General features: G+C 47.7%; 1 protein-coding gene across 5 annotated transcripts in view; it reads left to right on the top strand.

Moving 5' to 3' along the window:
• The window catches only part of ccdc88ab (coiled-coil domain containing 88Ab), a 51,501-nt gene that overhangs the window by 10,747 nt on the left and 13,189 nt on the right, over nt 1–27,565 (top strand). For all 5 annotated transcript variants that reach the window (XM_047028724.1, XM_047028722.1, XM_047028723.1 and 2 more), the window contains exons 4-21: nt 8,990–9,059; nt 12,820–12,878; nt 14,164–14,247; nt 15,102–15,242; nt 16,108–16,277; nt 19,888–19,969; nt 21,023–21,181; nt 21,322–21,468; nt 21,591–21,735; nt 22,334–22,518; nt 23,768–23,905; nt 24,344–24,658; nt 24,835–25,128; nt 25,269–25,451; nt 25,756–26,034; nt 26,320–26,444; nt 26,622–26,760; nt 27,360–27,533. In XM_047028724.1, coding sequence (XP_046884680.1) covers nt 8,990–9,059; nt 12,820–12,878; nt 14,164–14,247; nt 15,102–15,242; nt 16,108–16,277; nt 19,888–19,969; nt 21,023–21,181; nt 21,322–21,468; nt 21,591–21,735; nt 22,334–22,518; nt 23,768–23,905; nt 24,344–24,658; nt 24,835–25,128; nt 25,269–25,451; nt 25,756–26,034; nt 26,320–26,444; nt 26,622–26,760; nt 27,360–27,533 — 2,889 coding nt within the window. The remainder of the gene's footprint in view (nt 1–8,989; nt 9,060–12,819; nt 12,879–14,163; nt 14,248–15,101; nt 15,243–16,107; nt 16,278–19,887; nt 19,970–21,022; nt 21,182–21,321; nt 21,469–21,590; nt 21,736–22,333; nt 22,519–23,767; nt 23,906–24,343; nt 24,659–24,834; nt 25,129–25,268; nt 25,452–25,755; nt 26,035–26,319; nt 26,445–26,621; nt 26,761–27,359; nt 27,534–27,565) is intronic.

Raw genomic sequence — 27,565 nt, 5'->3', positions numbered from 1 at the left:
ATTGTGTTAAGCTTTACAGTGGGGTAGTTTATCAGTGATGAGGTATTTAACTGATTAGCCTTGACAAGCATTGATTATTGTACCAAAGATGGCTCAAAGTCTTTCAAAAGATCTCAAAGTGAGATATTGTGTTGAGAAGCAGAGAGCAAAGACCTTCCCTCAGATGACACTGGGTCAGGAGTGGGTCAGTGGACCAGACATCCAGGTCCTAGAAATCTCTTCTGGGAGAGGGAGAAAGGGAAGGAGACAAATCTGCTCAATAAGGCAATATTTTGACAATATTCAGAAACAGAATTTCATGAAAAAACCTCTCATGTCAAATGTCACTTAATGTAAATGTTGGTGTGCTTTGGGTCTTCCTATGGGGTTGGTATTGTAGCGTTCTTTCAACAACACCAGGATAAGCTGGCCTACCCGAAACCTCATGCTCCAAATCAGGCTAGTTATCTCCCCTGACCTGGGTAAGGTTCAGCCTGCTGGTTGTAAAACATCCATGACTTGCCTTTGTCTGAAAACACCAGGACAGTGCTGTCTGTCTGTGTCTCTCTCTCTCTCTCCCTCCCTATTTTCTGTTTCTGTTTAGCTCTCTTTTGTTCTGTCACCCACCGCCTGACTGTAAGGAGGTCTGCTCAAGGCCATTATTGAACACACATTGAACGATCTCTTAGATTTTTTTGTAAACTCTTTGATTTTCTCTCTCTTGTGGTTCCAGTTTTCCTCTCCTTGCTTTAAGCCGTAATCCTTTTTTTATTTTAGAAGTTTATATGGAAATGTAATACATTCTCTCCAGGTCTTTTTTTTTGGGGGGGGGGGGTGGGGGGGGGGGGGTGGCGGAGGGGGGTGTAGGTAATGGAGTTAGCAGAGCAAGGACTACTTTTGTGTGACCACCTATACCATAGGCTAGTACTGGCAAATCCATTATCTGAATCATGTAGGTGCAAAGCAGACATGGTGTTTCATAGATTGGTGCTTGCTCTTTGTCCACAGAGCCTCTGCAGGGCTCTAGTGAATGCAGGCTCTTCAGGAGAAAGAGTGTTATTGAGTTACACATCTGGCTGAGTCAGCACACAGGCTTCTGGGGTTGAGCTCAGTTAACTCACTAATTAACCCTCCCTGTTCAGCAGGCAGGCATCAGACGACGACTCCGGACTCCTCTGGGACTCTCCTCTCCTTATCTCCTTCCCTCTATCCTATCCTTTTAATACACCGGAGCCTCCACCGCATTGTGGGGAGAATGACTTTGAGAGGTTGTTAAACGTGCTGGACTGGCCTAGATTTAGTATTTCCATAATAATGGTTTTCATTAGACAGTGTCAGCTCTCGTGAGCTAGGCACGCATACGCTCGTTTCAAAGTCTCTGCTTTAGCACTCGTCTAGTAGGGTAAGAATGTCTAGACACACTTCTGTTCAAACGATAAATGCAGAGATTTGCTGGTGTTGTGAGGCCATATAGTGTGAGAGGTTCTGTTCTACTGTAAATCCCTAGTCTAAAGAGGGGACCAGTTGCTTAGGTTAGCATAACACTGCTGTGCTTTGGGGTGGGGTGGTGTTAAGGTTGTGGTTGTAGGGCTAGTGGTGTTTTCACCATGTTGAGCGGAAACAGAGGAGTCCTTTCACATATCTCTCTCTGTCTCTCTTCCTCGCACTCTCTCTCTCATGCTCTGCTCCCCAGATCCTCATGGTCATGTGACTTCTTAGAGACTAGGCCGTTAAAGAAGAGAGGGGTTTGGCTGTCACAGCCCACATCCTCTCTGCTGTCACCTAGAAACCCAATAATCCCCCAAGTTCGAGATTTAAAGGGGCAGTAAACATGCTGTAACCTTCTATTTTCTGATGTTCCTGACAAGTTCTACCAGTGTTATCATCAATTATTTAGAGAGTTACTTTATTTATTTTAAAATCGACTTCTAAAAAAATATACAATAATAAAAAGACTCTTGGCTTGCCTCTAAAAGGGCACCCCAGTAGCCCCATTATAGTCAGAGTAGTCTAGAGCTCATGTCTGGTGTAAGGAAGTCTGTCCTGCCTTGTTGATGCACACAAAGACAGTCTGTTAGCAGGCCAGGAGGGATAGCAAAGCTAACATAGCTAGCACGCTAACAACCCAGCCAGTGCTTTATGTTGTTGTTGTTTTAACTTGGGCACCGTCATGGAAAATATTTGAAGGGACGCCTGTGTTTGCGCTACTTGTTATTATAGCTTTACCCTCAGGCCAAAAGTTATTTTTATTTCTTTGAATAGTTTTTTTTAGGCCTCTTCACCACATTAATTTCATTTAAGGGAAGCTACTGCAATCCTCAAGTTATTTACTTCCATGGCCTTTTAGGTTCATGAGCTAATCAGTTTATTAGGGCATGTGCTCATAGCTGAAGGCTAAATGCATGTTGTTAAGCAGCCTCACATGCTAGTCTGGCTGAATGTCCTGTTGATGACGCTAGCTAGCCACTAGCTAGTTAGTAAACAACCATCAGACAGAGGTCTCCCTTGCTGTCATATACTGTAACAAAAGATTGTATCAAATTAGTGGCACTGTTTACTGTACAGAGTATATGAGGAACACACTGTATTATGTTCCTGTTTGCTGTAGAGCCCTGTCTGACTGCTGCAGGGTTCTCCTGCTCAAATGAACACAGATGCTCTGCATTCCTTTTAGAAATGCTACATTTGGTAGGACCACATAAAAGGTTTGTGCCTATAGGACAAGCCAGTGACTTAAGACTAAGTGATCTATTGCTTTGACCTGATTTGAAACACCAGAGGTCGTTAGTTTTGTGTTGTGGCCTTCCGTGGATGGACTGACGCCTACTTTACGACACAGTGAGACATTTACATTTTACATTTAGTCATTTAGCAGACGCTCTTATCCAGAGCGACTTACAGTAAGTACAGGGACATTCCCCCCAAGGCAAGTAGGCACGTCATTTGGCACGGCTGGGAATCGATCTGGCAACCTTCTGATTACTAGCCCGACTCCCTCACCGCTCAGCCACCTGACTCCACCTGACATTTCTGTACTTCCTTGCCAGGCCAAGAAAGACCTAGGGAGGCTGTGTGTGGCATCCAACCTGAATTATAGACGTTAGTGCAGTAATAGCTGTCAGCAGATGTGTATCTGTCAGTGATTGATTAGCATGTGCAGGTTTACCTCAGGTAGGTTCCAGTCCCATCCCCCAGGGGAGGGGGTGGTGTAAGAGCCGGTCTGCCCAGTAGATGTGCCTCTGGACCTGGGCATGGACAGCAGGAGAAGCCCCCTCCTCCCCAGACCTCCCTAGCCCCAGGCCCGTAGTAAAACCACTCCAACCAAGCCGGTAGAACGAGAGAACAAAGGGAGAACAGGACTAATGGCTCGTTCTCTCCTCCTCCTCCTGTCGGTCGGCTGTGTGTCCATCTGCCTGGGTCATCGTGTTGCTTGTTAGGACCAGCTACCCAGGATCTATGGACACCACTGACCCTAAACGACTCCCGGAGAGGGGACATTTGAACAGCAGGTTACCTAGCTACCCACTGAGACAGTTGGTGGGAGTGGATGGATGTTGCTAGGAATCGCTTGTGACATTCATACCAACAGAGCTTCATGCTAGTCTAAAGTACCTATTTTCTATAAGCTTATATTGCTGTAGACTTTATCATATTTATTCAGTGTGGAGCTGGTGGACTACATTATCTGACATTGCAGTGCTGCAGAGCTGTATAATCGAAGTTAACTGGGCTGGTTTGGGCTTCAGTATAACGATTTCCCATTGTGCTCCACCTTGTCTTTCTCTGCTTAACAAAAGGGAGGCTTCCCTGGCATTGATTTAACACTATCAGCAGATCTGTCGCGTGTGGTGTGTGTTCCATGTGTGTGTGTGAGTGTGTGTGTGTGTGTGTGTGAGTGTGTGTATAAATAAGTGTCAGGTGTTTCAGAGAGAAAGAGGAAGCGGACTGTCGGACAGCTCCTTCCTATTGTTGCCTGTGTAATTGGCTGCTGTTTCCTCTCCTCACTCTCCCCTCCTCTCTTCCCTCTCCTCTCCCCTCTCTTCTCCTCTCCTCTCTTCCCTCTCCTCTCCCCTCTCTTCTCCTCTCCTCTCTTCCCTCTCCTCTCCCCTCTCTTCTCCTCCCCTCTCCCCTCACCTCCCTTCTCGTCCTTCTCCTCCCTCCCCTCTCTTCCCTCTCACCTCCCCTGTCTTATGTCTCCTTTCCTCTCTCCCCTTTCTTCTCCCCTCACCTCTCCTCTCTTTGTTCTCCTCTCTCCTTTCATCTCCCCTCTCCCTCCCCTTCCCCTCTCCCGTCCTTTCCCCTCTCCTCGTGTCTTCTCCTCTCTCTGTCCTGTTTAAGCTTTCTGTACAATGTTCATAATCCCGGCACATTTCGACAGCAGGGGGGAAGTCCGCAGTGCCCTACCCAGGAGAGGGGACGTGTGTGTACATGTGTATGTGAGACTCACTGAATATCCACAAGGGTGAGGAGAATAACCCATCTACCCGTTGCTATGACAACCTTCTGGGAGTCTGCAGAATGGGTGTGATTCAGGATTCAGCCAGCTACCATAGCTCCCCCCCCCCTATCCACTTACACACCCTTTCTCTAATGATCACACACACACATTAACACACACTCTCTCTCTCTTTCTCTCTCTCTCTTGCTTGTATCTCTCTCTCTCACTTGAAACATGCATGCACATACTTCAACACACACTGTCTCTGTCCTTCCAATTCGTATATTCTTCCTTTTGTGTCTCTTTTACTAAATCCCTCTTTCTCTGTATCTCTCTTTCTCTCTGTCTCCATCTCTCTTTTTCTTAAGCACACATACTGCAGTACAATTGCCCCCCTGTTTCAGTTCTGCCGACAGCGGAACCTGGTCGGGGAGGGGGAGGGGGAGGGGGGCTCCTTCAACAGACACCGGTCTTGTGAAACCAAAACACTGCAGCCTCAGAACCAAACCAGCAACGCCACCACACACACACACACACACACACACACACACACACACCCTTCTTACAACTGGTTATTGTGTGAGCCACCACATCCAGCCTCAGCATAGTCCCCCATTTTGGTGAGGAGGTGAACGATTCGAAAGGGAGAGTGAATACCCTGTCCCTGCAGAGGATTGGGTGTCTGCACAGTGTGTTGTCAGCAGCAGAGTAGACTGTATTTGTGTACAGCACTGCAAGGAAATACCTGAGCTCTCTTACTGAGGCACCCTGGGAAGTAGCTCTTCAGCACCTCCTTTATAGACCTCTGTCTGTCTGAGTGAAACTTGACCCAGTCCTGCTTTGGCTAGCGATATAAGACTCAATCAATAATCGAGTCACCCAAGACCTGGCTCTGTCCCAGGAGGGTTAGAAGGAGGGAAAAGAAATCAAGGCACATCTCTGCCACGTACACGGCTTCCATATCCGATCTTGATCTCGCTCTCTCGCTGTTTCCCCCTCTCCCTCCTTTCTCTCTCCCCCAACTCCCTCTCTTGTCACTCAGCAATATAGCCTGTTAACACGAGAATGACGAGAACGTCCTGAATGCAAAGCCCAGGGTTACATTTACATTTAGTCATTTAGCAGACGCTCTTATCCAGAGCGACTTACAGTAAGTACAGGGACATTCCCCCCAAGGCGAGTAGGGTGAAGTGCCTTGCCCAAGGACACACGTCATTTGGCTCGGCGGGGAATCGATCCGGCAACCTTCTGATCACTAGCCCCAACTCCCTCACCACTCAGCCATCTGAATACTCCTGGGTTAGGAGCAGCTCACCTGCTCTGCCACGTTATACAGTGCAAGATGTTGTTTTGAGAGCCCCCTCCAGGACTCTCTGCCGAGGACAGAGCGTGTTGTTCCATTTCAAAGAGGAGCGTTCTCCAGAGCACTATGGATTTATTTTTAAGGTGTTTTCTCTTCAACGGCGTGTCCACATGACATGCCCCCTGTGGAGTCTTCCCCTGCAGGCACCTGCATTTATGGATGAGAGACAGGCCACGAGCCCCTGTTAGCATGAGGCTAATCCTAACTCATCCACACCCTTTCCATCTAATATAATACTCTGTCTGTTAACATGGTGCCAACTCTAATGTTTTCATCGTAATAGTCATCACAATTACTCTATCTGTAGGGTTAACTTTTGGAATGGACTCCCTTGTTATTCTTACAGTTGTTTGGTGGTGTTTGTTTTTTTGTATGTTTGTTTGTTAGTGAACCAAGCATACATCATGTTCTAGGCTTTAGTTGATGACTGACCGAAAAATCACCACTACTTTCCAGTCAGGGGGTGGGCAGGGGCAGGGAGAGTTAACCCGGGAAGTCAGGGGCTGGGTGGCCAGGGAGAGTTAACCTGGGGAGTCAGGAGGTGGGTGGGCAGGGCCAGGGAGAGTTAACCTGGGAAGTCAGGGGCTGGGTGGGCAGGGAGAGTTAACCTGGGGAGTCAGGGGCTGGGTGGGCAGGGAGAGTTAACCTGGGGAGTCAGGAGGTGGGTGGGCAGGGAGAGTTAACCTGGGGAGTCAGGAGGTGGGTGGGCAGGGGCAGGGAGGGCTTCTGTGGTGCTGACTGCATGGTTCTCGTCCTGCTCAAACACACATGGCTGCTGGGGGACAGGTGTGTTTTAGAAATGGGGTGGGGGGGGGGGGGGGTTTGTCAGCAAAGAGGAGGGGGAGGGGTGTCAGCAGTGGTTACACAGGGACAGGTGTGTGTATGTGCGTGTCTAACAACCAACAGTCACAGTTGCTGTGGTCTCCAGTGTGTCCTGACTCAGCAGCCCAGTGCTTCCTAGGAGGTCTGAGATCATGGCTGACCCCAGGAGCTGCCTCGCTTGGCTACACATCAGGACACATTATGCTCCACACACACACACCACTGGAGTGTATCCATCTTTTCCTGTTGAACTATATTAATATTACTTCAGTTTTATTTCTGATCCCTGACCCTCTATTCACCCTTACACCATATAAATACTATATGCTGCAGTATTTGTACATCAGTTTGAATAAAAACGTCTGATAAGTGAACTGTCAAATGTAACGTACACCATTCCTCATGTAACCACAGATGCAGTGTCGCACATCTAGATCATTCTCTGTTTCTGAGCCAGAGCCTCCGCTCCTATCTGCGCTGACAGGAAACCGTAGCGACCGTGGTAATTTTCCTTTTGCGTAACCCTGGAAACGGTTGACCTTGAACCCCCCCCTCCCCCTTCCCCCAGCACCCTTCCCCCTTCGTGTCAGTGACTGTTGTGCTGTGACAGCCAACTGCTGAAGCCTATCCATGTGAAACAGAAGTTGTCGGGGCCCAGAGCTTTAAATTGTCCCTGAAACAACAAGGGTACGAGTCCAGATGTGAGCTATACTGTACATCTACCCCCCCCCCCCCTCCCCCATGAACTCCCCCACCTACCCTCCCCCAAACCCTATCCCTTAGCTCAGAGGCTTACAATCTGTACATTACAACAACCAGCATCCTGTGTAAAATGTCAATACCAGAAGGCTAAAGAAGCATAGAACAGAATGTACGGTAGTTCACATAAAGGACCACTGACTCAACAGTATTTTGTTGTTGTGGCATCTGTTGTCTGCATATCCCATTAAAAAAACAACACATTAACAGTTGGGCTGTGTCATGTGTTTCAATATGAGGTAATACTGTACGTACCACCAGACAGATGGTCCAGGGAGTGGGGGGGTTCTCCCCCAAAAAACATTTTAAATTATAGAGAAAGATTCTTTCTCACTGCATCAGCAAGAAACTCCATAGGAAACAGCAGAGAGACGTGAAGAGGGTTATGCGAGTGCAAACTGGGGTTTGCCAAGGTAGTCATGAAATATTGAAGATGCCTACCCGTCATGTCCTCCCTGCTTGAGAACTCTTTCATTCTGGCGCATGCAAGTTCCATTCCATCGCTCAGCGGCTCTGTGGAGGTAAATGTTGTGACAGACATGCTGCAGAATTCTCATGTGCTTGTTGCGAGGCCTTTTTCTGCTTACTTGGCTTAGATTTTACTTGTTTTTGTTGTGACGTGCGTGACGAGTTCGGGTTAGAGAAGATCTCAAGACACAGAGGCACCTAGGACCTTTGAGTAGTTTACTGTTGAGTGCCGAATAGCACAGATGACCGGGTCATCACCCTGCAGAGAGTCTACTGTAACACCGCAATGGTTATTATGGTCTGGAGCTGTTTGGCTCACAGCCCAGCGAGCATCACTTACACTCCCCACACACACACACACACACACACGGTTCGCTGGGTCATTATCACAGGACCGGCTTGGTAGCGGTCCAAATGCGACGGGGCAGTCGAGCAGTCTGCTGGAGATTAGACGTGTCAACCATGAGTGCTCATGCACACACACACACACACACATTCTGTCTGTCTCACACACACTGCGGCTTTGTCATCCAGTGACAACTTTGACAGAATAACGCTATCTATAGAGAGTGTGTTCATGTGCTAGCGATTGACACAAAACTAGGTATTTGAGGACTAAGCGTGTGTTGGTGTGTTGTGTGTGTGCACCCATAGTTTCATTGTTGCAAGATAGACACCTGGACATCTTTTAGTTAATGTGCACACACAAGTTTAAATGCACTAGACAAAGACCACAGTCACTTAAATCACCAGCACTTTGAACACACACACAAAAAAAACATAGCATCGTCTGAAGGCTGTCATTTGAGACCATAGCCTTGTTCATTGTAATTCAGATTGATACTGTTACCATGTCTGTTCCAGAGGCATTTCTGAGTGCTTTCTCTTTGAAGATCACACTGTAACCCTGAAACCATTCACCACCTGCCATGGGATATTCTGTAGCTAAAGGAAATAGTCTTTAACTGCTTGCCTGGCAGGCTGAATAAAGTTGTGTGTGCAAAAAATACTGGGTGGATAAATGTTCTATACGTGCTTGTTGAGTGCATAATGTATTTAACTGAAGGGCCAGAATTCCAATTGAACCTGTTGTTTTTTTGTTACCTATTGTAAGGTGGTGTATTATGTACTGACAGTGTGTGTGTGTGTTTTCTCTCCAGGAGAGCCTCCAGCAGCTGGTGATGATGCCTCTGCCCAACGTGCTGGTTCTGGGTAGGAACCCTCTCAGTGGTACGTCTGCCTCTGAGCTCACCAACCACAACCCTCACATCTAACACACGTGTACAGCCACTTCAGTGCAGCATGTTATTCACGCGACGGGTGCTGGTAGCAGAAGAAGCACAAAAAGGAGAAAGGGAAAGTGGTGACTCTTTTTTGACCTGCGAGCCACTGGAATCGTCCGCGTGCTGCACGCCGTGTTGGTTGAGCATGGAATGACACAGTGAATGTTACGTAGCCCAGGAGCCTCACATGTGGCTCTGCAGTGGTGAACCTGCTGAGCCTTTGTGATGTCAGTAGAGAACGATGTGGAGCTCTGCAGCTTTTTATCTTTCATAATCAGGTTTTCCTCTCTTCCAAGCGAGGGCACAGATTAGATTTCCCATCCAGAACCCCCCCATGCTTTGTTCTGGTTTGTATTGATTTATTAGACTGAAATGTGTTAATAAACCAACTGTCATTTAAGTGGCCCTAGGGATTGTGCAGGATTACGTGTAGACTGAGATGGTTCAGTGTGTCTACACAGAGTTACTTCCTTCACATGAACAAAGGATAGTAAGTCATGGTGTGCTGGTGTGTTACTTGATATTGTAATGTTCATGCTGAGACGGACCTGGTCTGGGTCCTAAACCAGGCCAACGCAGGACTGACAGGGAGCATTCCTGTGTGCAGTGCGTGACCCCTGACCCTCTGTCTGTGTCAGTGTGTGTGTGTGTGTGTGTGTCAGTGTGTGTGTCAGTGTGCGTGTACAGACATCAGAGCCAGCGTTGGTACCAGGACCATCTGAGAGTGATTGGCCATGTGGCTTTTATTATAGAGTCATTAGAGAGCAGAGCTGGGTCTCTGAGTCTGGGGGGGCTGGAGGAGAGGGGGGGGGGGCTCAACACATTGGGAATCCACCCCAGGCCACACTCACACACAGATGAATGCCCACACACATTTAAATCATCCAAACACACACATTCCGCCTGGTAACACACACACACACACACAACCATGCCTTTGTTTTTACTGTGATACTGTACTGAGAACAGCTGGCATTATTGTAGTGTAGTCACTGGGCTGGCGCTAGAAAGGGGTAGGTGTATTGTAGCAGGGTAGTACCTATTCTCCAGAAGGAGGGAGAACTGTTAAGTGACAGCTGTTCTCTCTATGACAGGTGAGGTGAGGGGGGGGGGGGGGCTGTTGCCAAACTAGCGGTGAGACAGCAGAGTTGTGTGTTTGTGTGTGAGGGGATGGTTGTGTGTTCGTATTGATGTGTGGACCGTCATCAATTATGCCGCCGGACATTGACTTAAGAGACGTAGTCATAGTGATGACCGAGTGTGACATGTTGATATTGGGTGACTCCACATGGGGAGGGAGGGACTGGACGGTAATCGACCAGCAGGAAGATACACACACACACACACACACATACATACATGCGTACACACACTTTGTACACACCCTCCTGTTTCTGTTCACAATGCCCAAGCAGGAAATGGGGTGAAGCTCCGAGGGTTTAGTCACTGTCCGAGTGACCCTCTACTTCCTGCCAGCAGTGGAGGAAGGATGAGGGGTGTGTAGGGAGGAGGAAGTGGTGGAGGAAAGGATGGAGGGAGTGTAGCAGTGGAGGGAGGAAGCCACACCAGGCAGAGAACTATCCAAACAAAGCCTGCAGACAGCCCTAGCTACTCACCAACGCTGGGGGAAAATTTCCATCATCTATTTTAATCCGTATTCCTCTTGCTGTGTGCTGTTCCTCCCCCCTCCTTCTCTATCTCTCTCTTTCTACCTCTTTCTGCTCTCTCCTCAGTGATGCTCCGTTCAGTTCAGTCAGCCAGTATAAATAATTCATCCTGAGCAGGCTGCCTGCCCCTACCTTATCTGCTGCGCTCCACTCCGCTCAGGATGATTCGCTTCTCCAAATCACTCCAAAGCTCGCTCGTTCGCTCTTGTTTTTGTGGCTCCCTCGCTCGCTCTTGTTTTTGTGGCTCCCTCTGTGCTCTCTCATTCTCCATCTCTCCTTCACTCTCTCATCCTTTCTCTCTCCCTTTTTCTCTCTCCCTGTTACCCACCCCTCTCTCTCTCTCTCTCTCTCTCTCTCTCTCTCTCTCTCTCTCTCTCTCTCTCTCTCTCTCTCTCTCTCTGTCTCTCTCTGTCTCTCTCTCTCTCTGTAGGTTTTTCTCCATACCCCTGGGATGGGGCTGTATAAAGCCTTCTGCTGATAAGAAATAGCAATTTGCAAGTAAAAAAGTATTTTGTGACTGTTTATTTTCACCTGTGGTACACAAACAGCTCAGACTGCTTCCTGTATTCCAGAGAGGCGTCCAGGTGTGCTTCATCTGTGTTCCGCTGCTTCCCCTTGTGTCTTATCAGAGAAGGGCGTTATCTTCAGACTTCCACACAAATTTTTCCAGAAGAAGGTCGAGCTCAAGGCTTAGTTGTTCCCCAGACACAACGGAAGTGCTTCAGACATAACTTGGGTTGGGAAATATTAACAACCCTAGTCTCTATCGACCCACGAAGAATGAAGAGAATGTCGTAGGGTTGCGTTATCGGGGGGGGGGGATTCCCTTGAGGAATTCCTCCAAATCAATACCAATAATCAATTGAAGGAGAAATCGATGGCAGCGCTTGCATTATACATCAGCATATTCCCTTAGTTGGTATTTTAATCTAGCTCTCATCAGTTTTAATAATGTCCATAGAGATATGAGGGTATAAGTAACATTGAAGTTACCTTTACTTTGAAATTTGCAAAGCTCTTTGTCTGACCTGCGTATGTCCCAGACTTTGGAGGTAGGAAATATAGGACAAGAGTTATTTATTGTTATCTCCCGGGAAGAAAATGGTTCATGCTTTTATTCTGAGCCCAAACATCCTGTTGGAGCAGGACAGGACCAGGTGGAGATCTGTCAGGAGATCTGTCTAAATAGGAGCTTCTAAACCTCATCCTGTCCTCCTCCCACTGGGCAGTGCTGTGTTGCGTTGCTCTCAGCTGCTATTGATTGTTTGACACAAACAGGCGGACAAACAAGCATGCCTGGGTTCACACACCCGTATGTACATAAACACACACACACACACATATTCATTACACATTCAAATAATATTTTCTATCTTATATTTTGTCTATTGTTTTCCCGTTTGTGTTTTGGAGGAGGACAAAGACAAGGAACATTTACATATAACTGCCATTATTCTTCCTCAGCAAACACGGAAGTTGTCTAAGCTTGCTGCCAGTAATCTGTTTACAACCCAGCATTTATAACTATGCCATTCCCCCACGGGCAAATGATGATGATCTCGATCTGGCTTATCACATACACATTAACACACTCACACACACACACAAATATATAAACACAGACACACACGCACCACCTGCTCGTTTTTACACTAAACACAATCCTACAGATTACCTCAGCCATATGAGCCTCTGAACAGCTGTTTTTGTATATCGTCATTTAATGACCTCGTATCGAGGCTGAGCCAGCATCCCCTGGCCTCGTATCGAGGCTGAGCCAGCATCCCCTGGCCTCGTATCGAGGCTGAGCCTCACCAGGTTGCAGCACGCCTGAAATACACAACTGCTGCACATACCGTACTGCCTTCAGGTTGGCTCTCCAGAGAGCACACAGGACAGTACAACTACCATTTACTGTCAATACCACTCAAATCCTCAGTTGTTCTGTAAAGCGGCTGAGGGTTTTCATGTTGTCAGTGTGATCTTTTCTGATTGTCAATAAGAATATTACTTAACCTGTGTGTGTGTGTGTGTTTACAGAGCAAGGTCTGGAGGAGATGAGGAAACTGCTGCTACTGCTGCTCGGCTGTGCTGTTCAGGTAAGTCATCGATATATTACTTATCTTGGCATTCTACCAATTATACTGGTGTCTAGGTCTGTCTCCAGCAGTTGGACATGTTATTACCTGCTCTGTACTGTGTAGCATTGGGATGCGGTTGTGAGCCCCTGTCCTGAGTCATGGCCCTAACCTGCTGTGGAGCAGCACACAAGGCCTGTACTGAGCGATGACAAACGCATGTCCATCTCCATCACTGTTACACGACTTTCTTACTGACTAACATTGCAAACAGCAGTCATCTCACCCCCTCTCCATTGTTCCAACTGGTAGAATCCCACCCTGGGGTGGATGAGTAACTGTGACTCAGACTAGCTCTCGCTCCCTGTGGGTTCCTCTGGGAGGAAACAGGATTGCAGTGTGCTGTCGGCTCTCTATACTAGTATCAGCTGGTGACCTTCTGGTCAAAAAGACCCACCGATGTGACTCAAATGACCTGTACTTCCAACTCTCCATGTCATTGGTGACTACTAATAGTCAGACTCCAGTCTGACTGAGCTAGTCTAGCCTCAGCTCTGATTGGGCTTCTCGTCTGAGCCTTGTTGGCATGTTGACAGCCAGGTGGTGGGTGCTTGGTCACCGTGGGGTCAGTCTGGAGTTTGAGGGGGGGGGGGGGACTGTCCCAGCTTGTCCTTGTCGCTTTGCTCCACTGGGGGCCCAGCCTGTCCTGACTGTGACCCAGACTACCATGGTGTTACCCATGGTTACAGTACACTGACCCATACATACAGTATAATCCCACACCAATACTATGCTGCCTAGCATAGCCATACTCTAAGTCATTGATGGATTACCATACTTGCTGTATATTATTGTGGCTCTTCTCTAGAGATCTTGTTGAGAATGTCTGTTTGAAGTCATCATGCTTCTCTGTGGTAGTGGCTAGTGTCAGGCTGCATGCTACAAAAACACCTTGTGACTGCTTTAGATAAGGCACGGCTGCTCTCAACCCGCACTGTTGTGTAGTTGACTGTTGTGTAGTTGACTGTTGTGTAGTTGACTGTTGTGTAGGTGACTGTTGTGTAGATGACCGACTAAGATAATAAAACAGGGAGAGACGCATTCCTACACATTCTCGCTTTCCGAACTCCTATTCTTGGGAAGCAGAGCCGACCTCACCAAGACCTCAGGAACATTCCAGACTCTAAACTGCAGATCTGCCCTTCTCTTTGTCTGCCGTGTGTGTGGAGGGGGGGGGTTGGGGGGGGGGGGGGTTGGAGGGGTTACCCCAATTCACCTCTCCATGTCTCTCCCTCCCTGTCTGCAGTGTGAGAAGAAGGAAGAGTACATTGAGCGGATCCAGAGCCTGGACTTTGACACTAAGGCTGCCATAGCAGCTCACATCCAGGAGGTACTGAGAGTTTGGACTGAATAACTCCTCAGCCCGTTACTACGCACTGTTTGCTGCGTAGTAACGGGCCATTTAAGGACATGTGGACCGGTAGCCACAAGAAGCTTCCATTCTTCCAAAAGATGAAATAAATGTTGTGCTATTTCCAACTGCCTCAAATTAGTTTTCACTGTAGTTTATATATAGCTTCACTGTAGTAAATATTGTTTTTTTAATTTAACTAACTATAGATTTAGTTAAACTATATTTGACTAAATATAAACTTCCTGTTACTCCCCACAGCTGAACCCCAACTGTTTGCCTAAAGAGAGGCCTGAGGCCTGTGTAGGGGGTTAAGTATTGTCCAAACAACCTAAACTAATTCCCCTATGGTTTAAAGGAAGATGGGAAACTGAACAGTGTCCAGGTATTTTAATCTATGGGTTAAAGCAGAACAAGAATGGTCAAAGTACGGTTAAATGAAATACGCATTTAATAACTTTGCAAATGAATGAAATCAATTACAAGGCCAACATGTTACAATATGAAAGCTTTAAATCTTACCTACTCTACCATGGTCAGTGTAAATCAGAGAGAAAGCAAGAGGTGAGCAAGGAGTAGGACAAGGGAGAACTGAGGAGAAGGTCTCAGGAGATGAAGAATCCACACAACAATGCATTACAATTCGCTTTATACACAAGACCAACCAATCAGACCACATCTTGAATGGGGTGTGAGAGCCATCAAGTTGAGACCGTCCAGAAACTCCAGACTTTAGCATATGAGAGGTGGGGGCAGGTTTGACACCCAGCCTTACACCTGTGATGTCGACACTGTTGATTATCAGAGGCTTGACAGGTGATGTGTGTTTGCAGGTGACCCACAACCAGGAGAATGTGGTGGACCTGCAGTGGCTGGAGGGAGGAGAGCTCGCCCCCGAGGATCTGGACACGCTGTCCAGGAGCCTGGCCTTCCACCTCAAACGCCTGGTGGACGAGAGGGACGACCAGCTGGAGGTACAGGGCTGTGTGTGTTTTCAGGATGGGGCAGTACCAAAATCCTAAAAAGGTCAATAACGTATGCATTAAGGGTACAAATGTGTGCATTTCCAAATGGTGTGTGTGTGTAGGTTTTCAGTAGAGGGTGCATGGTAAATGATTCTCTCTTTGTGAATGGTGTGTGCAAGTGTATAGATTCCCTGGTAGATATGTCCCTGCACATGCGTGTGTGTGGGTGTGTGTGTGTGTGTGTGTGTGTGGAGAGTATAATAGACTCCAGAGCTTCAGTAGAAAAGGCCAGCCGCTCCTCATTAAAAGCCCATTTCCTTACGTGGGCACTGGGGGGATTTGAGTGGGGGATGAGATCTGAGGTTGTGATTACCATGGTGGGAATATACAGTGTAAGTGTCCCGACAGGCTACTAAAACTCTATCCTCAGCCCATTGTTAGACCCAGACACGGGGAGGCTGCTCCTAATCTGGGACCGTGTAATCTGAACTCCTAGCAGTCTAATCTCAGTGGCTGTCAGACGTCTCAGTAGGAGAGCAGATAAAGACACAGCGAGGCGCCACTTTTGACCTGTGTTTGGTGTTGTTTGTTGACAAACACTCAATCGTGTTTTACAAGCTTATTTTTTCCACATTTTAATAGGACATTTGATCGAGGAATGCTAAATGTAAATGATGATACTGGAGGGGCGGTCTCGATATTCTGTAAACACAATGCCCAACCCGACCAAATACTCTGGGAGTTCATTCTCAAACCGTTTATTTTTCTGAGTTGTATTCCCACGTGAGCTGTACGATCCTGTAGCTGTGTTATGTTGTGTCCTCACTGAATGATGCAGAGATGTAACTAACCCTGTCCCACGCTGTCTTGTCAGACCATCGTGGAGCTGACCCAGGAGAGGGACTGTGGCCAGTTCTCTCCCCTGGCGCCCTACGCCCAGTCCCCCAACGACTCGCCCAGCATGCGGCGCACTGAGAGTCGCCAGCACCTGTCCGTGGAGCTGGCGGACGCCAAGGCCAAGATCAGACGCCTGCGGCAGGAGCTGTGAGTACCCTGACGCCATTGGCTGGCCGTTAGAATGCAGGAGCTGTGAGTACCCTAACGCCATTGGCTGAGCCGTTAGAATGCAGGAGCTTGGAAGTGTCTTTCGAGTTCCTTCAGAAGCTCTTCAGTTATTTAGCTCTTATTGGCCTCTTCGAGAGGAAAATTTGAGGGTTCTAATGCTTGATCGGTTGACAAGGCTTACTAAGCATCCTCTGACTCCTTTCTGCATTGTTACGAGACTGGTTGTGTTTATGGGGCAGTTATGTGACTTCTGCTGACTCGTTGATATGAAAGGACAGACAGTGAAGTACTCTAGACAGTCTTTCTCTCCATCTCTCATCACTTCTCTCTCTCTTTTGTGACTAGAGATGACTGAGGATGGCAGCATGACTCAGTTTTCTGTGTCAGGGAAACAACATCCATAAATCGCACAGCCCCAGGGCTTGTTTAGGAGACTCCTCACTCCGGAAAAGCTCAGTACTGTTATTATGAATGTATGCAATTTGAACCAAGCTTTGTTCAGTCATGTTCACTCGGTATATCACACACAGTATCTATCTGGCATAGCATCCCGCTTCTCCGGAGCAAATCAATAAATGGGGTTTTGTTGAGCTCACTTGAGGGACGCCAGAGAGCAGTGAAAAACGTTGGCAGGATGCAGTTAGAGGAAGAACAACTTCAGCTACAAGGGAGGGCAAGGAGGGTCATTGGACCATGTTTCCCCTGGCCTCTCCCCAGCCCAGCCCAGACGGAGCTGCAGGCTTTTACCCTGCACCAATGAATTATAGAGCTTCCTCTTTAGTGCTCTGACAAAGGCTAGTGGTCACTCGTAGGAAGTCGACCTCATGGGAGAGGGGGGGGAGAGGGATTACTTGGAAGTGTATCTGCTCTAATAGTGTTTTATGTCAAACTGCAGATCATAGCAAATGGCATACATTGAAACACTGCTAATGAAAGACCTAAGATGATTTTGGTCATCATACAAACGTAGACTGTTGATGCGTCTGATTGGTCGGGTCACTGATCTGAGTGGAGCTGTCTGACCTGTCCAGGCTGCACGCTGCCACAGCCTGCCCCTAGCATGCTCTGCAGTCACATGACGGGGTGGCCTGGATTAGATCAGACTAGAGGATGTCTCAGCTCTCATATGATGATAAGGATGGTGATGATCGTAGATATGCTGTCTAAATCTTTGACCCACTTTCTGAGTTCCTGTCTCTCCTTATACTCTGCGCCACAAGTTCCAAAGTAATAATTCTGTTGAGCTTGGATGCATATGTAAAATTGTCGTTACTTTTCAGGATAGTGTCATGAATATAGGCCATGTTTGTCTTTGCGTGTATGTGCAGGGAAAATGTGTTAGTTAAGGTGGTAGGGTGGGGTTTGCTGTCAGACCGGGGGGGGGGGGGGGGTTGTGCGATAGACTAATGCATTCTGCAGAGAAGGGAGACAAAACTTTGGGGGGGGGGGCTATGTGGTCAAGGCGGCAAGCGTGTGTTGCTTAGGGTGCTTTAACTGAAAAGTGCTGCGGAAAACCCTGTGTGTGTGTGTGTGTGTGTGTGTGTGTGTGTGTGTGTGTGTGTGTGTGTGTGTGTGTGTGTGTGTGTGTGTGTGTGTGTGTGTGTGTGTGTGTGTGTGTGTGTGTGTGTGTGTGGTAGACAGGCACTGCGATGTGTACTGTGAGACTGGAGCTGTTAAGAGTCACAGCCACCCACACATGCTCAATATGGATGAAGAGCTTTGGGTCTGTCTGTCAGCTTTTCTCTTTGTCCTGGCCTGCACACACACACACACACACTTATGCATGTACAAGCAGACACACAAATGACTGGCAGGAGGGAGACAGGGGCTGGTGATGACAACCTGTTTGCTGTTTAGGTGAGACTGAACAGGTACTGTCATGAGAGGTTTGGTGGATGTTTTCCCGTTTCTCTGCAAAGGCAGATGTAGCCGGGACAGCTGCAGAACATTTAGGTTTTAGGTTAATAGACGTTCTTTGTATTAAAGTAAAGTGGATGAATGGAAATGGAAATAGAATTGAAATTGTCAGTTCTAGAATCTCCAGCCCTCTGTAAACACACGTGTCAGGCTGTGTCTCGATAGACTTGCGAGGTTTTCTTTCCTTGTCTCCTTTCCTTGATCTGCTCTGTTCTATTAATATCCTACCAGGCAGGTCTATTTGCCCCACATAGACCCAAATATTTCAAACAAGACCCAGAAAGAGAAACAGAAATACAAGAGGAGCTGTTTGAACCTGGGTAGACGTCACCAATGAGCAGTTTCAGATGTTCAGTGGAGTGAACACACCGGACAACTTCTGAAGAATGCACGGTTCTCTTCTTTCTTTATACCACCATGACAAAGTCTGGCTGCACACCCAGAACCTCCAGGATTAGGCCCAGGTCTTGACAGCCAGCTTGTTTGTGTGTGTGTGGGGTTCCCACTAACTCAGATGTTATCTGTGACAGTTGGAAGATTTGCATGGTGCCTTGAGCTGGTCTTGGGGTTGAGAATGATGTGGGTGTATGTGTTCAGTTGAACTGTGTTGTTCATGCTGAGAAAAAGGATGTTTTGGTAGAGGTCAAGAATAGTACAGGAAACTACTTGTTTAATCACTCAACATTTGTCATTGGCTCTTCAGAAGAAAAATATACACTTTTCAAAATAGACACCAAGTTCATTTGTTGATGGACACACTTGAGTGATTATGAGTTCTGGAATAGCGCTGTTCTGTGGCTATGTGAACACGACGGTGATAGCTACGTGTTTCCGGGAAAAAAAAACAGGCCAGGTCTAAAACTTCCGGTGAAGGTAGAAACTTGACTTTTAAAAACCGGTTTTAACAGTACATTATAATTTCAGGGCTCTCAAGTTTTATCAAAAGTTTTATTTGAGATTACCATACCTGTTAACGTTTGGGCAGTAAACATTGGGGGGGTTGCCTGTTGGGTGGCATTTAACTTTACTCGAGACAGCTTTCAACTTGGTAGAAAAATTACCACTGTAAGAGGCCTGTGCCTCCTCCATTAATTGTACACAGCGGGTACACAATTGTACACATCGCTTACTTCTCAGTGTGAGAAATACTTGTTGCTTGTGAAATGCGTTAGTCTCACGGTGAATGGGTGAGATTGAGCCGTGTAATGTAGCTAAAAATGGTTAGCTAGCTAACTAGCCTAGCAGCTAATGTTACTGCTCAAATCCATTCGATAGCTAGCTAGTGATAGCTAGCTACTTTTACTGTGTGAGTATAAACTTTACCTTTGTAATTGTCGATGTAGCTCGAAACGTACAATTTGAACCTCTTTTCCCTCTTGCTTGAAGGGCAGCAACATAGAATCCTATGTACATCGTTTGTCATTTTGGGAAGATCACCCAATCTCTAAAAAACTGCATGTTTGGAGATATGGAATATGTGTGAATTTTGTTTCCTAAAATCATCATTCGTCATCTGACGAATACAAATATTTAAGATGATTCTGATGTGTTCTTTCTTTCATTCTCCCTCCCCATCTCTCCCTCTTCTTTCACCACCTCACTGGCTCTCTGGCTCTTTCATACTCCCTCTCTTTCTTCCTCTTTTCTTCCTCTCCCCCGCTGCTTCTCTCAGGGAGGAGAAGAGTGAGCAGCTGCTTGACTGCAGACAGGAACTGGAGCACATGGAGACAGAACTCAAAAGGATTCAACACGAGGTACGTGACTCAATACAGCACCCTGGCTCAAGACTGCAAATACCTTGGCACAATACTGTTATACCCCCCCTACAAGACTGTACAATACTCAAGCACAAGATTATACTATATCCAAGCACAACATTTTATAAAACCCTAGCCACATAATTCTCTTTCTCCACCAAGCTCAGAATCCTTTCTCACTTTACTAGGTAATCTACTTAGCACTGCACTTAGTTGGCATAGATCAGCTGGTGTTTGGTTCCAAAGTAGTGTAGTAGACTCACTCTCTAGGAAACTACACACACACATACACACACACAGACAGGTCATGCTGCAGGTCTACTATAGACAATGGCATCTTTCCAGCTGTACGATCTATGCCACACACACACACACAAACACACTGACCCACCATGCCAATCACCCACTCACACACATCCTGGGACACACACCCTGCTTACAAAAATACACCGATTGTCACGTCCTACTACCCACACGTTCTGATGCTACCTAAGCTATTCAGACAGCTTCGAGACTTCTGGGCACCTACGCTGTCCTCTGGGTTACACAACATATCAAACCATCTCCTTCCCCTTGTTTACTTTCCTCATTCTTAGTAGGTAATGCACTTAACCGATTACTGGCTGAGCTATGTATAGTTGCGCAACCTTCTGAATGTAGGCAAAGATGTTCTTTTATTTATAGATTTAGATTTAAACAAGGCTAGCAGGTTCTGGGAGAAGAGCACTTCTCTCAGGTCAGGTCATGTCAAATCCTCAATCCCATTCAATTTGTGGTGTGGAACCCATTTAATACATTAGTGGATGTGCACATGTGAATACACACCAATACCAGAAAATGTGGCTTACCATCTTACTTATTATATGAGATATTCTAAAGTTTAACTTCATATTCTGTAAAGGAGTGTGTGATCATATTTCATAAGATATTCCATATTCTCAAGGTGAATTTCGTCATATTCTGTGTAGGAGTGTGTGTGATGTACTGTACCTGTAAGTCCATATCTCACAGACGTATGTTGCTAACGTGTGTGGCGTGTCTCCCCTCCAGAGCCAGCAGCTGCTGTCGGACGCGCGGTCAGCGCGGGCCTACCGTGACGAGCTGGACGCGCTGAGAGAGAAGGCCGTCCGCGTGGACAAGCTGGAGAGCGAGGTGGGCCGGTACAAAGAGCGGCTCCATGACATTGAGTTCTACAAGGCCAGAGTAGAGGTACGTAACACACACACACGGATACGTACACACACACACACACATGGATACAGACACACACATGGATACAGGGACGATGGCTGTGGTGGTTGAGTTGTGGTCGCACTGGGTAACATGTGGTCTCCCATGCTGCCTGGTAGGAACTGAAGGAGGACAACCAGGTTCTTCTGGAGACCAAGTCCATGTTGGAGGACCAGCTGGAAGACACCAGATCCCGCTCCGACAAGCTCCACGAACTGGAGAAGGAGAGCCTGCAGCTCAAGTCCAAGATCCACGATATGGAAATGGTGAGCTGGAGAACAGAGGGAGGAAGGGAGGGGAGGGAGAGAGAGATGGGTAGTAAAAATTATGCCATAAGAATGAAGAAAGGAAAAATTCCCATATGTTTAAATCTCTGTGTGTTGTTCAGGAGCGGGACATGGACAGGAAGCGAATGGACGAGTTGATGGAGGAGAACCTGGTTCTGGAGATGGCCCAGAAGCAGAGCATGGACGAGTCCCTCCACCTGGGCTGGGAGCTGGAGCAGCTGTCCAAGACCCCCGACGTCACCGAGGGTGAAGGACCTGGAGGGCGAGGGGAGGGGGCGGGGTTAAAGAGCTAAAACACCTCCTTAACTTTAGATCATATAACTCAATTAGGTTGGTGGGTGTGTAGGGTTACACCCTGGGGTTGTCATGGGGGGGGGGGGGGGGGCTGTCAGCTTAGACCAGCGCCCCTAGCACTTTGGCTAGCCTCTATCCCTGGCCCCTCTCCCTACCTCTAGCCACCCCCAACCCCCTATGCAACAGCTTGGCCAGGGCTTAATAACACTTGGTTAACTCCTGTAATTAATATGTAAAGGCTGCTGGAGCAGGATAATCTCTGGCTCTGCAGTATGAACACTGTTAAGGAGGTTTACTTGGTTTAGATCTGGATAAACCCTTTTGTTTGTTTGTACTTTAACTAGCTGACCACTGTGATACTATGGAACAAAAGCACTGCTGTTCATTCTGATCTGATCACAGCTAGCAAACAACCCAGTCCTGTGTTTGAGACCGGGTTGTTACTAAAATTCCAAAGTTTTTTTACAAAATCTTTGGAATTTAGGATGTGTCTGTTGTTGTGAGCCTGGTTTACCGTGTTGTTACTCATTCTGCCCCTTCCCGTGTCCAGTCCCCCAGAAGTCCTTGGGCCAAGAGGTGAACGAGCTGACCTCCAGCCGGCTGCTCAAACTGGAGAAGGAGAACCAGACGCTGCTGAAAACCGTCGAGCAGCTGAGGGGCGTGGCTGACAGCACCGGAGAAAAGCCCTCACGCCTGCTGAAAGCCAATCAGGAGAACCAGAGGCTTACCCACAAGGTTAGTTCAGATATTTACACCAACCTCTAGTTCTCATGGACCTGATGGTGCCAGGAACTTCCCTGGTCCAGCCTGCCCCCCTGTTTACAGTAGCTGTCTACCGACTCTTCTCCCCTCTCTCTTAGCCACTCATAACCCTTACCTGAAACCTCCTGAGCCTTCGTCCTACTCGACCCCTTATACTGAAGCCTCCTCTGTCCTCATAGCAGCTACTTGAAGTCTTCAACACTCCCTGCACTCAGACCACCAATGATGTTCTCCCACAAGTTCCTGATTGAACTCTCCCATAACTGCCTTAACTGTGTCCCCTCATTAGCATTTTGGGCCCTGCTCCCTATATTTCACCCAGACACCCTGCACTTAGGGTAGGCATGGGAAAAAGGGGGGGAGATAAACGGCTTAAAGGAACTGAAGGAACTGAAAGAAGAAAAGAAAAAAGTAACATTCTGGAGCCCATTTCCTATTCTTTACCAGCCCTGACACTTGAAACACCCCTCACTAAGCTAGCCAACTCTCCCTTGCTATTTTCAGATGCATGAGCCTATGTCTGTGAAAAAGCATTTAAAATGTGCCTTTCTTACACAAAGGCTTCAGGAGAGACTAAAATACAAATCGCTGCTGGCTTTCGCAGTCATGAAGCAGAGAATCCATGCTGGAACAGTCGAACAATAGTGACAGTTCAACTGTCTGTGTTCAGACAGGCAGACGGTTTTCACTTAAGCTGCTTTGACAGAATTAGGTACTTGGGAGTATATCTTGATTAGCAATCAGCTTGCCTTTTTGAAGAATTTATCCACAGTGTTAATGCAGGATTGTGTGTGATTTTGTGAAAGGGTTCTGGTGTGTGTGTGTGTGTGTGTGTGTGTGAGGGAGCAAGAGAGGGGCTTGCCTGTGTGAAACTGTGAGCCCTTGATGTTTCTGTCATGGTGTCTGTGTTTGTGTCAGCAGGAGAGGAGAGGAGTGATGAGGGCTACAGTGAAAGGCGCTTATTCAGAGATGGTTCAGACCCCTCACCTCTCCTTCCTCTTTAACGACCGCTCTCCAGATAATTATCCCTCCCTTCACTCCCAGCACTCCCAGTCCCAAGCTTAAAATAAGCTAGGGACCAACAATTTCCTGTTTCTAGATTTCAGTCAGTATGTTTGGGGGGGGGTGGGGTTGGGGGGGTGAAGCGCCTAGTTACAGCTAGTGCAAAATACTGTTTTTGTGGTAACCAACCGTCTCCATGCGTGTGTGTGTGTGTCTGTAGCTGGAGCAGTTGGAGCTGGAGCTGACTTCTGACAGGGAGAGCGTCCGCAGCGCAGAGGGCCTCAGCACGGAGCTGATGAAGGAGAAGGCCCTGCTGGAGAAGACCCTGGACACTCTGAGGGAGAACTCCGAACGACAGGTAAGCGCACGGAACCTGGTCACCATAACAACCGCTCACTTGGCGTGAGTCGAGAAGAAAAACGGCATTATTGAATCTTGTTCCGAGACGTTCTAAATGATGTTAGGGAGGGGGGGGGGATCGGTCGGATTTAGATTTCAAGTTGTCCGTGTTGAACGCGGTCTTTGTCCTGGGCTCTTACCAGTTTCACGAAGCTGATCTAGCTGTGATGTCACAACATTTGGAATAGGGATGAAGAGAGCAGATGGATGACAAATAAGCCCACAAACACAAACAAGCATGTCATTAAGATGACTCAAAGACCAGATCTCTGACGCCTCAAGGGGATTAGATACAACCCATAGTGGAAATAGCTTAGAATAGTACACACAGTCTCCCTATCAGAGACAAATGAAGAACATAAAGACTTATGAGAACCCCACCCCCCGTCCCCCTCAGGTAACAGGTCTGGAGCAGGAGAACGAGCACCTCACCCAGACCATCTCGTCGCTACGTCAGCGGTGCCAGGTAGGCACGGAGGCCCGGGTCAAAGACGTGGAGAAGGAGAACCGGGTTCTCCACGAGTCCATCCGGGAGACCAGCTCCAAGCTCAACAAGATGGAGTTTGAGAGGAAGCAGCTGCGCAAGGACCTGGAGCTGTGCAAGGAGAAGGGGGAGAGGGCCGAGGAGCTGGAGCTGCAGGTGCAGAGGCTGGAGAGGGACAACGAGAGCCTGCAGAAGAGAGTGGCCAGCCTGGGCATCACCTGTGAGAAGGTGGGGGCTCACACAAGACACCAGGACTTTTCAGCCCTGGTGTCTTGAGATATTTCTAATTAGCGCATGGCCACTTTGCATCAACTTCCCAATAAATAAAAAAAAGGTGTTTTACATGTAGTTACATATGGATATCGTGGGTGTTGAGGTAAACACACAGTGTCTTTCCTCCCCAGGTGTCTGCCCTGGAGAAGGAGAACAGCGAGCTGGAGGCGGAGACGCGGCGTCTGAAGAAGAAGGTGGACGGCCTGAGGAACACGTCCTTCCAGCTGGAGGCCCTGGAGAAGGAGAACGCCCAGCTGGATGAGGAGAACCTGGAGCTGCGGCGGGCGGCGGAGAACCTGCGCTCGGCGGGGGCCAAGGCTGCCCAGCTGGAGATGGAGAACAGGGAGCTGGAGAGTGAGAGGAGCCAGCTGAAACGCAGCATGGAGCTGCTCAAGGCCTCCTCCAAGAAGACTGAGAGGCTGGAGGTGAGGATGAATATCATGTTAATCGTTGGGAATGGTCTAACAATCTTAGCCAGGCTGCAAATTGGCAAAAACTTGGCCCAAAAAAGACCAGTTCTGATCCCATTAATTCCTCACCCTCCTCTTTCTCGACTTGGCTGAAGGTGAGCTACCAGGGCCTGGACACGGAGAACCAGCGTCTGCAGAAGGCCCTGGAGAACAGTAGCCGGAAGATCTCCCAGCTGGAGGCCGAGCTGCAGGACGTGGAGGCGGAGAACCAGAGCCTGCAACGCAGCCTGGAGGAGCTGAAGATCTCCAGCAAGCGCCTGGAGCAGTTGGAGCAGGAGGTAGGATGGACAGGGACGAGGCACCCCAGTGGCTCATCTAGATAGTAGGGTAACTAGTAGGGTAAGGCCTTTCCACAGTGACCCGGGTTTGATCCAGCCAGGGTCATTTCCTCCCCTGCCTTTCCTGTCTTTCTCAAACTGTCACTATCAAAACAACGCATAAAATGCCAAAATTCATATATATCAAAAAAGAAGACAAGGAAAACTGATAACTTACCGACAGTTAAGCTATCAGTTCATCAAATCAGTGGTTGGATGAATCATTTCTCCATCCATCCCTTCCTCCATTCCGTCCATCCCTCAGAACAAAACTCTGGAGCAGGAGAGCTCTCAGCTGGAGAAGGACAAGAAGCAGTTGGAGAAGGAGAACAAGCGTCTGCGTCAGCAGGCCGAGATCAGGGACTCTAAGCTGGACGACAGCAACCAGCGCCTCTCCCAGCTGGAGAAGGAGAACCGCACACTGGGCAAGGAGATGATCTTCTTCAAGGATTCCTGCACTCGTGTCAAAGACTTGGAGAAGGAGAATAAGGAGCTGGTGAAACTCACGTCCATCGACAAGAAGACCCTAGGCACACTCAGAGAGGTGAGGATGGCGGAGTCTTTTGAGAAGGGTTTGGGTAAATGAATGTTAACCTCATTTATCTTGGGGTAATGCTTTCACATGGAAAGAATGGTAGCCGAGTCTTCATTATGTAATAGTGACTTTTCTTTGTGCGATTTACCTTTTTTCCATTGTTGCTGTTAGACTGTTGATTGCTGTTAGATTATTGATTAATAGAAGTTAAAACGTTGATGTGTGTGTGTGTGTGTGTGTGTGTGTGTGTGTGTGTGTGTGTGTGTGTGTGTGTGTGTGTGTGTGGTGTTACAGGAACTGGTGAGTGAGAAGCTGAAGACTCAGCAGATGAATAATGATTTGGAGAAGCTGACTCACGAGCTGGAGAAGATCGGCCTGAACAAGGAGGGACTGCTGCAGGACGAGCAGAGCTCAGACAGGTGAAACACACACACATTGAGACAGAACGTGAGCATAACCTTAAGTCACTGTTTATTTACACACAACCGTGCAATACCAGTTGACTGTAGTTATACCAAGAGACTTTAAAACATAAATTTGCTGCTGATCATCGCATTCTGTTGTGTTAAAGAGGGATGAAATGTGTTTATATTCAGATACAAGCTGCTTGAGTCTAAGCTGGAGTCTTCTCTGAAGTCCTCCCTGGAGATGAAGGAGGAGAAGATCGCTGCCCTGGAGGCAAGGCTGCAGGAGTCGTCCAACCTCAACCAGCAGCTACGCCAAGAACTCAAAACAGTCAGTACCCAACCTGGTGTACCTTGAAGAGCAAAACGACAATATTTGACACTCAAGTTATTCATCAACATGATGTCCTCAATTTCTAACTGGAACCACTAGTATCAGAATCCAGTGGGTAACTTTGCTGTACTCAAACAATGATACAGCACTCCACTCAAGCAAAGCTGCTGTTCAGAGAACACTGTGTACAAAACATGCTAGAGACTCAATCTGACTTGGATGTTAAAAGCATACTGGAGAAACGGATAATGTCTCTCTCAAGAATTGAGTCATTCTTTATTGATACATTCTCCCTTCCACATTAGTTTTATTTATTTATGAGGCTCCAAGTCTGGAAAATATTGTGGAATGACTTTTCTCCAAACTGTTCTTCAATTACAGCTAACAACTAACAGCTGTGTGTTTTTGAATGTCAAGTTAGGGAATTTCACCTGAATCAACCCTAGTAAATACTCACTCTCCAACATACATAGACCATACCAGTTAGCCTATTAGTGGTAGTAGGTTAAACCTATCCAAGATCTTCGATTCTAGCGGTGATTCATGGGATTACGGGAGAGGGAGGTTCATCTACCTGTTGGCTTTCTGTGCTGCAGGTGAAGAAGAACTACGAGGCGCTGCGCCAGAGAGAGGAGGAGGAGAGGATGGTGCAGAGCTCGCCCCCTAGAGGAGAGGAGGACTTTCAGCCCAGCAGGTGGGAGAAGGAGAGTCACGAGGCCACGCGAGAGCTGCTAAAGGTCAAGGATCGCCTCATCGAGGTGGAGAGGAACGTGAGTGCCCCTTCAGTTTAAAAAACTGATTT

Source organism: Hypomesus transpacificus, chromosome 11 (assembly GCF_021917145.1).
Source record: "Hypomesus transpacificus isolate Combined female chromosome 11, fHypTra1, whole genome shotgun sequence".
Lineage (NCBI taxonomy): Eukaryota > Metazoa > Chordata > Actinopteri > Osmeriformes > Osmeridae > Hypomesus > Hypomesus transpacificus.
This window is presented reverse-complemented; position numbering and strand designations above follow the sequence as displayed.